The sequence below is a fragment of the Pyxicephalus adspersus genome, chromosome 5 (assembly GCF_032062135.1).
Source record: "Pyxicephalus adspersus chromosome 5, UCB_Pads_2.0, whole genome shotgun sequence".
Lineage (NCBI taxonomy): Eukaryota > Metazoa > Chordata > Amphibia > Anura > Pyxicephalidae > Pyxicephalus > Pyxicephalus adspersus.
Genome location: NC_092862.1, coordinates 20,599,377 through 20,609,890, shown reverse-complemented (window position 1 = coordinate 20,609,890; position 10,514 = coordinate 20,599,377). Strand labels below are relative to the sequence as shown.

At 42.4% G+C, this 10,514-nt stretch overlaps 1 protein-coding gene across 1 annotated transcript; it reads right to left on the bottom strand.

Moving 5' to 3' along the window:
• Positions 1 to 405: 405 nt before the first annotated feature.
• KLF10 (KLF transcription factor 10) lies at positions 406 to 7,848 on the bottom strand. The gene is made up of 4 exons (XM_072410818.1): positions 7,709 to 7,848; positions 5,276 to 5,503; positions 4,035 to 4,896; positions 406 to 3,715 (listed from the first exon to the last, which is right to left on the bottom strand). The coding sequence occupies exons 1-4, from the start codon at positions 7,748 to 7,750 to the stop codon at positions 3,456 to 3,458; spliced, it is 1,392 nt and encodes a 463-aa protein (XP_072266919.1). The 5' UTR covers positions 7,751 to 7,848; the 3' UTR covers positions 406 to 3,455.
• Positions 7,849 to 10,514: the final 2,666 nt, after the last annotated feature.

Sequence of the window (10,514 nt, the reverse complement as noted above, 5' to 3'; positions counted from 1 at the left end):
GAGCATTTGCTGCTCCTTCACTGCCCAATCATAACCTGGAGGCATGGAAGTGACCTAAATGTTCCTGAATGACATCTCGCTCATCCAAAGGGGTGACCGGTGGACATTGGCTTTTCTCTGCCCTGCACACTGATTCCGGATGTCTAATTTGACATGGGCCTAACATCAGCAATCTCAGAACTGTATTCCAATTTCCTGCAGTAAAACAAAAGTTTTACCTGTCTAAAATGCACAATAAGAAGTTGTCCCATACATTTCTATGTGTTTGGTTCACATCCATGCACTGCAGTTTAGTGCCTTTGTTTAGAGGAACCATGAGGGCCCATTCACAACTACATGCGTCTGTTACCATTTATGCTGCAATAAGCACTTTTGTTTTGCACAAAATAAAAATTTACACAGATGTGATAGAAAAGTGTTCTTTTATTTTTTTTATGTATAAAGTACAATTTGTATTGAAATACTGTGCAAACATATAAAAAAAAAAAAAAAGTAGTCACAAAATGCCTCATACATTAATGATCAACATTAAACCTGCTGAAATCTGTGCAAAAGTCCCATGGAAAGAATTGGTATTTAAAGCTTTAAAGCATCAGTGATGATACATATATTATATTTAGTCAGCCATTTGGTTGGAGGTGTAAAGTCATGAAATGATACAGCTAATGACCTCACCTATAGCTTAGGTGACATCAGTAAGGCAAGCTGAACTTGCAGGCCCCATCATTAGATCAAATCATAATGGCCGACTTTTACATTTATCTGACAATTTAATATACAAGAATAGATTATGTCTTTTTCTAGGTATTAGCTGTGTCTCTCCATGCCCTTTCAAACACTTGTGACCATAGTGCAGCTTAAAGAACAAAAATCCATATGTACAACTTGTGACATTGTGATTCAAAAATGCACTTTAAGCAACTGAAACCTGCAGCTTTTTTTAATCTTTTAAGTATATCAAGTTGAAGTAGGCTTATATTTATCAGACATCCAAGTGTAGGTCTGACTTCAATAGCAACTCCACCCAGTGTGGATGTTACACTTTTAGATTGTTGCAGCTGCAATCACCCCATCTGCATCCTAAAGCTCTCATGTGCTACAACTATAAGACCTGTGCACTTTAGCTGTCAGTCCCTCACACTTGTTTCTTCTTTGGCCAACGTGGCACCTATTTTATTTGGTTGGCTATCTTTTACTGGGTGCCACAGTGAGGAGATCACCCTGTAGTCCTGAGAGACCAAGAAAAGAAAAATGTAACCCACCTCCAGATAACTGAGATGTTACCTTTCTGTGAACCAAATCATTAAGAAGCGATGGATTACGTAAACATTAGGATGAGACAGAAATTAAGTGTTACATTTTCACTATAAGCGGTTTCACTTACAAAGTCACAGTAAATGTATATATGTGCAAATGTATATTTGATTGGATAATATGCACAAAAAAAAATAAAAGATATAAGGTTATCAAGCTATGCTGCAATATGTCCCACCTGTGCGCTGTGACCAGAGTTTTGTGTAGTGGTATGCTACAAAACACCTAAATGTGAATGCTTGCTATAAGAAAGATAACACTAGGGGATAACAAAGAACCTAAAGGGAAACGGATTAGCATAAAAGATTTGTTAACACTTACTAAGCTAGCAAGTGAGCCCAGTGCAAATGAAAGTCAAATTTTCTTCTCATTTACTCCCAAATCACCTATCGACCTCCTACAAAACATATAAGCAGATTGTTCTATTAGGTAACAGGATGAAGGTACAGACTCTATTATTTGTCTGGCAGCGCAGAAAACCTAGTACCTGACCAGCAATAATAAAAAAAAAATCACAGACATTACTATGAGGAAACGGGAGACCAGACAGTACATCCTAAAATCTAGACAGTGCTGGAATTGCTTTTACTAGCAGAAACAAGGTTTAAGCTGCCTTTGTAAGCCTGCATGCCTGTTTTTATTAGGTGTAATGCACTTTAGGTGTAGCTCTTAAACAAATGGCTTTTTTATAAAAAGAATATTAGTATCTTCATTCACATACTATGGAAGAATAAGGGTAAGGAAACCGAAAGGATAACAGTTTTACAATAAGGTTCAGATAGATATCCATTGCCCCACCACTTGTACTTATAACATGTGAATGGCTCTCCCAATCTGTAATGTGATGTGCTATGACCACAATCCACTACGTCCTTGGCTCCTGTTGTATGTAAATACTGCAGAGTGTGTTTAAAGACACGTATTTTGTTGTATAGGATCTGGGTCTACTTTCAGAATGGAAAATGCACAATGTCGTCCTGCCCCACCATTTACATGGAAAGGAATTGGGACGCAAAGGTCATATTCATTTTTTTACTACCTAATGGCAGTGTTCTACCTGGACCCTTTTAGCTGGGCGCACCACCCAGCACTTTCCAGTAACCACCCGGCTGTTTTGGGGTGGTTACTGATAAGTTGGATCACAATACAGGGGCTGCCACCCACCTACAGCTTCTTCCCACCCAGCTTTAAAAAAAATGCCTGGGTTGAATACTGTAAGGGCATATTCCAAATAGGGAGTGTGGGGGCAAAATATAACTTTACTGTTTTGGTACAGTTTCCTTCAATAGTATCAACCTCAGCAAGCTTCTGAACAAACTTAGCAAAGAAAAAATAATTAAAAACATACGCAGCAATGTGCAATAAATTCAATGTGCATAGTTTTTAAATGGAATGACATTAACTCGTATCCACACTTTTGGGATACATATAAAGGTGACTTGTAAACCCCAAAACAACTTCCTCAACATGAAATTATAGTAGTCAAACAGAATAATCTGTCTTTATGAACTAGAGGTGAAAACAAAAAGAAGGTTTGTAAAAACAAATGATCAATGGGTTATAGTTTTCATTTGTTTTACACCTTCTAGTTCCAGGTAACATATGATAAAGAGAAGACACTAAAAAGTCAGGCTGAAATTATAACTTGCTAGTTGTATGAGGACTTGATAAACATTAGCTAACCCTTAGTGTACTAGAATGGTTAGTAGATTAGGTGTTTTTGTATTGTTAGTCAGGTATATACCACCCCAACCTTACTTAATTACAAATCAGGCACCATATAATAGCCAAAAACAGCTACTTTGACCAGGTAGTATTAAAAAAAGCTTACAAAGCTTTGTAAGCGGTACTAGTAGCAAATCGTCTGAAATAATAACACACACTGTCCTGGCAGCACTACCGACAGCACAGAAAACCTGCATTCAACCATCATCTCCAGTGCAAAACAACAACACCGATTACAGGATTCTGAGTCCTTGGAAAAGTCTTTCAGTCACCACTGCCGTTACTTCACGGACCGCATTTCTGTTTTCATCAATCAGACTCGCGTCCATCATGGAGTGAAGACGACTCGTCATCACGGTGTTCACCAGTGACGTACCATGAACTTATAACAGAGATACAAGCTCAGTGGGGTACATTCACTGCACAGGAGCCGAGGCTTGAGGAAGAGCAACGTCGCTTAACCTGCTGACTTCCATCTGCCAGGTCGGCAGCTTTTTGTTAGATAGGTGACGCCTGGCGTGCTTGGTCAGGTGATCACTGCGCATGAATCGTCGGTCGCATTTTGGACATGCAAACTTCTTTTCTCCTGTATGTGTGCGACGGTGTCGTGACAGTTCATCGGAGCGAGCAAACTTTCTTTCACAGCCTTCCCAGCTACAACTGAAGGGTTTCTCACCTGTATACAGAAAAACACAATAAAAAAAAAAGAAAGTGAGTTAACCATTTCAAATGATGCACTTTCTAAAGGACATTACTATCTCCCGCGAACATCATAGATACACTGTATACCTCATACTTGTGTGCCAGCTTTCTAAAAAGAGCCTAATATGTGTTGCCAATGTTGGGGCTTGTGTGGATATTACTAGTTTAATACACTGTATACCAATAGTAGAAGAACAAAAGTGTGATGATGAGTCCCTAGAGGGAAGGCAGACTACACCAGAAAATCCCAACCAAGATTTAAAGGAATACAAATCTAACAGATATTCATTTACCGGTGTGTGTTCGCATGTGGGCTTTCAGATGTGAGCTTTTGAAGTAGGTCTTCCCACACCCAGGCTGGTTGCAAACGTGGCTTCTTATGCGGGATGCATCCATAGGCGAGGGAAATTTGGCTTCTGAAGCTGAAACTCCAGGTGCTGGTGCTATTGGTGACAGTCTGGTGCCGCTGGTCATCATAGGTTTTGTATTGTGCAATACTGGCTGTGGCATCACAAACATCACAGTCCCTTTAGGAACCTGCGTTCCCATATAGAAGACAGGCTGCATGACTGCTGGGGCCTGGGCAGGAGTGCTTGCCACTACTGTTGTCACCATCGAATTGCTTGAAGAAAAAGGGACCATTTGACACAAAACTGGCATTTGTGGTACTGTATTTGCCGTTACTGCTGTAGACACCAGCATTGGCGCTGATGGGATCTGCACTGGAATAACACAGGCATCGGGGGAACTGGGCTTGCCAATAAATCCCTGAACAGGAGCTGCAGTAACAGTACTATGGTTACTGTTTCCAGGCAGGGAAGATGGAGTCTGCATTTCAGTCTTAATTTGCTCGGGAACAGGGGATTTATTCTCAACAGACTGCACAACAGAACCTTGGTGCTGCGTGCTTATGCCTGTGCTGTGACCTTCACAATTCTTTGTTGTAAAATGGTGTTGATTGCAGAACTCTGCGTCCGCGGTATGGCGGATGACGCTCGTCACCTGAGCTTTCTGATGAATCGGTGGATTGTAAGCTGCAATAGCCTGGGTTGTGCTGGTGACAGGCTTCTTCTTCTCATTACTTGGAGACACCGGATGGATGTTTGGGGAATGTGACATTTCAAATTCGGAAGGACTGTACGGAGGGGTCAGACACTGCAGACATTAAAATAAAAGCTTGATTAGTCTACAGTTCTATGTTATTTTTGAAATATATATTGATAAAAGGTAGGAAGATGAAACAGTGAGAGGTCACCTACTGTCACTATTGCAGTGTTATCCCCCAGCCCCATTTAGCTGGGTGCACCACCCAGCACTTTTCAGTAACCACCTGTTTTGGGTGGTTACTGAAGAGTTGGGTCACAATACAGGAGCTGCCAGCTGCCTACAATTTTTTCCCACCCAGCTTAAAAGAATTTCTGGGTTAAACACTGCATTAGATATACAAACCTTTTTAATTACAAAGAAATAAATTATTAAAGGCGGGTCAGAGTAATACAAAGCAATACAACTGCAGTCTGTGGGACACACTTACAAAGGCTGGCATGGTGTTGAAGTCGGCTGTGATCATGCTGTCTTCATTCTCCGAGAGATCGGAGGCTGGGGTGATGGGCCTTAGATCGATGTAGCTTTTGGGCTCCGGTTTCCATCGGCTGCTCATGTACATCAGAGCCTCCACTGCCTCCACATCGCTTTTCTCTGCTGTGGACTTCCAGGGAGCTCCCCCAGGGAGCGGAACACCACATACGTCCATTCTGTCCATCTGAGGAGACATAAAACATCCAGAACAATTACTAGGAATTTCCTACTGCAACATTAAAAAAGTTCCTCAGTGTTTTTACCTGGGCGCACCACCCGGCAATTTTCAGATATCCCCCAGGTGTTTTTGGGTGGTTACTGAAGAGTTTTGTCACCATACAGGGGCTGCCACCCATCTACAATTTGTTCCCACCCAGCATAAATAAAATTTCTGGGTTAAACACTGTTCCAATACAATAAACACTGCACTAAACCCCAAATTATTGGGGATATAATGATTTTTCTTAGAAATATTAAAAAATAATTTAAGGAGATTTCTATCAGCTGATCCTATAGGTCCACCAGCCTCATAGAAAGTCTATGAGGTTGTAGTGTGCAAGCAAACCCAAAAGGGCGGTGCAAGTTAAACACAAACTGCTGGACTGTGGTTACTGGATCTCATTTAGTGGGGTGGGGGGATTAGTTTAGCTCACAGCTATCCTTTAAGAAAAGACATCACCGATCTCTCTAGCTCCATGTAGTGTAAAGCAATTCATCCTCAATGATCACAATGGAAGTTTTAATCAGATTATGAGAAACGCCTGATGATTTTTTACATCGGAGACCCAGCTGACTGATTCTGGTGCAACACAAAGCAATAAGGGAAGAGCTAGGCCTACAATGCTGAATAGCACATAAAAATATACTTATTTGCAGTCTAAAATGCCTATTTTGCTCTAATAACTCATCTACTGTAATCAACAGTGATCACATGACTGATACCTGGGCTCTGGTCATGTGACTGCTGTCAGAAACCATTTAGCAAAAACCTTGTGACCAATGCCGATCACATAACTGGCACCTCAGGGACTACAGGGAATGGTAAAGTCAGTGACAACATATTTTTCCTAAGGATAATTATTATTATTATTAATAAAGCGGCACATTATGTTACAGCAAAAAATTAAACTGTTATTTGTAGTTTCACAATAGTTGAAGAGCCAATGGTAACTTGTTTTTTTCAGCACTGTTGGCTGTTTAAAGTATAATAAAGCTTTTTGTTTAAAAAAAAAAAAAAAAAAAAAAGGTTTTCCCACGCAAATATAAAATGCGAAGGCGCCATTGGTGGAGCCTTTGTGTAACCCCCCCTCCTTCTCCCCCACCCACACAGCCTAGTTGGCCGCCCTCCAGGGTTGGTCATGTGACTGTCGAGCTGAGACACTACCACCTTCACGTAAGCCTTTTGTGTTATTCTCACAGCACAGTTACACAAACAAGCGGCTGGCTCGCTTTAGCCAATGAGCGTTGATGACAACGCCCATTGGCTGGCGAACCCGCGCGCTCTTGCCTGCTATTGGACAGAGGTCCTGTGGGCGGGCACGTGAAGGAAGCGTGATCAGCTGCTGCCCTGCAACACTCAGGAAGCATGAACCCGGCGAACTAGCGCTAGGCGACCTCTCACCTACTTTCTGCTCATCACACACATACACAGCCCGGGGCGCCTGCCTGACACACGGAGCACCGACAACACCGAGCCCCTCACACGGGAAAAGGTGACGTCATTTTGGCGACATTATCAGAAGCCAAGTGGGGTGGTGGCTAAATACCACCAACCTAACTACCCCCTGTCATAAATAGGCGAACCCTGGCTGAGCATGTGCCTCAGGGGTCACAAAGACCCTACAACTTACCAGGACTACAAGTCCCGGCATGTACACCCAGAGAAAGCTATGCAATGCATGCTGGGATTTGTAGTCCTAAAGCATCACAAACTTCCCTGCAAACACTTTCACTGATAACACATCACCACCGGAGGAACTACAAGTATCATCATGCCCAGGTAATGACTTTTAGGAGTACTATTGCAATGTGTAATATCTGCTGAACATCAATGCTAACAAGACATATCAGGGAAACTACAAATACCAGCATGCCCTACTACAATGTATGGTGTGCAATTGAACCATCCCCCATGCCAAATCCTCAAGATCATCTTACATATATAACAATTTCATTTTATATATATATGACATTTCCCATCATCCAAAAATCAGCAATAGCCTGCTGATGATAAATGGGAAATCTCATATATATCACCTGTACCCCCATTTAATTGTACACATGCTGGGACATTCATTTCTATATAAATACATTGTATATGCATGGTCACCATGATAATGACAATACACATATTTTTTTTATATTGACATTTTTATAATTGTTCACTTACCCTGCTGTTGTAGAGATGCTGTGTGGTGCTGTAGCTGAGCATTGCTCCCAATGGTTTCCTATGGCTGCTTGCTCTGCTTATCTCCAATATTCTCAGCTTTCCAGCTGCTCCATTCAGATACTACTAAAGCGCACACAACGTAGCCGTGGGCGGGGAGAGCGGTGACCAATCAGGAGCAAAGGTGTGTGGCAAATCAGCCAATAGGAAGCGAGTCAGCGCGTGATCAGCTGCTGCTAAGCGGCGTGTTAGAGCAGGAGTCAGTGCGTGGTACACAATCCCCGGGCTGGGAAGTCCCATAGTGATGCAGCATCCCCGGCATCCTCATCCAGGGAGGGGGGGGAGGGTGCGTGACTAATTGTCACGTCTCAATCCAGCTCCCCCCTCCCAGAGATCACAAAATGCCCAGCAAGGGCTACAGATTACAATTCTCCCCACCCAGCCTTTGTTCACCTCCCCTGCCATACCCCCAGGTCGGTCAGGTTACAAAAAAGAAGCAGGATGGTGGGGGTGCATTACATTCCCCTGTTTGGCCTGATTGACCTTTCACCTAGTTCACTGTTATGGCAAAGAAATCCCTACAAAGTGACTTTACAGCCTAGGTGTGCGCCATGAGAGCATTTATTGGTGTTACCAGCAGCCAGATAAATATAAAGATGAAATCCACCTCTTAGATTGTAAGCTCTTTGGGACAGGGTCCTCTCCTGTGTATCTGTCTGTCATTTACAACCCCTATTTAATGTACAGTAATACGTTGGTGCTATATAAATCCTGTTTAATAATAATACATAAAATAAAACTTTCTGCATGTCAAAGGATTTCTGTCCATTCAGCCTGAGGCTCTGAGACTTTTCTAGATCTGCCCCGACTCTCTGGAATGGTCTTTCTCGTCCTATTCGGCTTGCTCCTGCTTTCTGCTTAGAGGAACTTAACTCAAAAATGCCCATCAGCCTCGTTGTCCCGGCATCTGTCTCTGAGCCAGCACGCCGGCCGCCGCCATCTTCACCTCTTTCTCTGGGTTCTTCTTACTACGTCACCCAACCTAGACGCAAGATTTGGTGATGTAGGTTGAAAAAAACCAAGATGATCGGGCATGCACGGAAGGAGCACCCATGAGCCTTCTGGGATGCGTGACGTAGGTATCCCGGGACGCTCTGCGCTCCCATTCATTCTCAAATGCCTAGGCGGTGCTGCGCCCTTTTATTTTTTTTAAAAGGGTGTTGCATTTAAAAAACAAACAGAATTTTTACCTTACATAAAAAGAGTTGTCCACCATTTTATGTAAAGTGAAATTACTGAGTTTGAGCACTTAAGAGCACTTAAAACCCATCACTACAAAACCGTCACTACTTCCCACCACTACATATCCCCCTCATATTGTGTGTTAATTTACCCACCTAATAGATTGTAAGCTCTTCGGGGCAGGGTCCTCTCCTCCTCCTGTGTCACTGTCTGTATCTGTCTGTCATTTGCAACCCCTATTTAATGTACAGCGCTGCGTAATATGTTTCTGGGCTTTGGTTCCACTATAACCACAGTTAGACCATTCCCTGCATTTTATACAATTCTATGCTGGCTCCATCATTCTTCTGCTGCTGCCCAATGGTCCCCAGGTCTTTTACAATCCTAACAACACCCCCTGTGTTGCAACTGACAGGATGTGTCAGTATGGTATGTCTGCTTTTCTTTTATCATGTGGTCAGGATCAAGGATGCAGCTCCCCCACCCCTATGCTCCCATTTTTGAGAACTTGTTTAATGTCCTGGGAAAAGCATAAGTCTGCACAATGACTATATGTGTGTTATGCACTGTGTTTGATGAGGGCGTCCTTACTGCCCACTGAGCAGCTCCTTCTGGATGGTTGAAAAGAGGTTGTAAATGATAAGGTATATCCCAAAAGTCTTCCCCCTATTGTGGAACTCAAAAAAACTATTAATTTTCCAAGGTAATAAAACTAAAAAGCAAATTAAAGCCCAACTCTGTCTACAAAAATGCCCCAAATATTTACATGGGTCTTCAGTCCGATCATGTGACCCTACCTGGTTCCTATGGTAGGAGTTGTTGGGTCCCAGATAATGATTAGACACAAAGTTTACATAGAACATGATGTTGTATCCTGCAGTATTCTTCTTTGAAATCAAAGTAGTTTGATAACCACCACCACCACCTACGGAATGTATTTTTGACCCAATGGGCTCTAAAAAGTGGGTTGAATTTTGTTGGGTAGCATTGAATTTAGAAGGGTAGTAATGTTAGATCTTTTACCAATTCTGTTCACCAAAAGTCAGTGGACAGCCCTAGATATAAGGGGTATATAGCAGCTAGAGCATTTTTATTATAATGAATGTTGGGCAATGGTGTTGAAAAGAAAATATATTAAAGTTGGGCTTGGACCAGTCCAACCAGAACTAGTAATCCATAAGCTTGGGTTTCCAGTTCTGCTAGGGTGACTCTCTATACAAAATGACTCTCCATATATAAAAAATCCTATTCTTCTCTCCTCCATAGGCTCCACCGGTCCTATGAGTCTGTTCCATAAGCCACTATGGTCAGCGCACTGATGCCGTCCCATGCAATGCAAGGCCAGGAGCTTTGCACTGTAAGGAGAGGAAGTGCTAGCAACAGCACTAGAGATAAGGTGTATATAGCAGCTGGAGCTTTTTTATTTTAGAGAATGCTAAGCAATGGATTTGAAATGAAAATAAGTTGGGCTTGGACTAACGTTGGGTTGGGTTTCCAGTTCTCCAACCTGTTATAGATGGGGTCTCTGGAGTCTGGATTTTTCCAAATAGTTTATGTTATGGAAGCC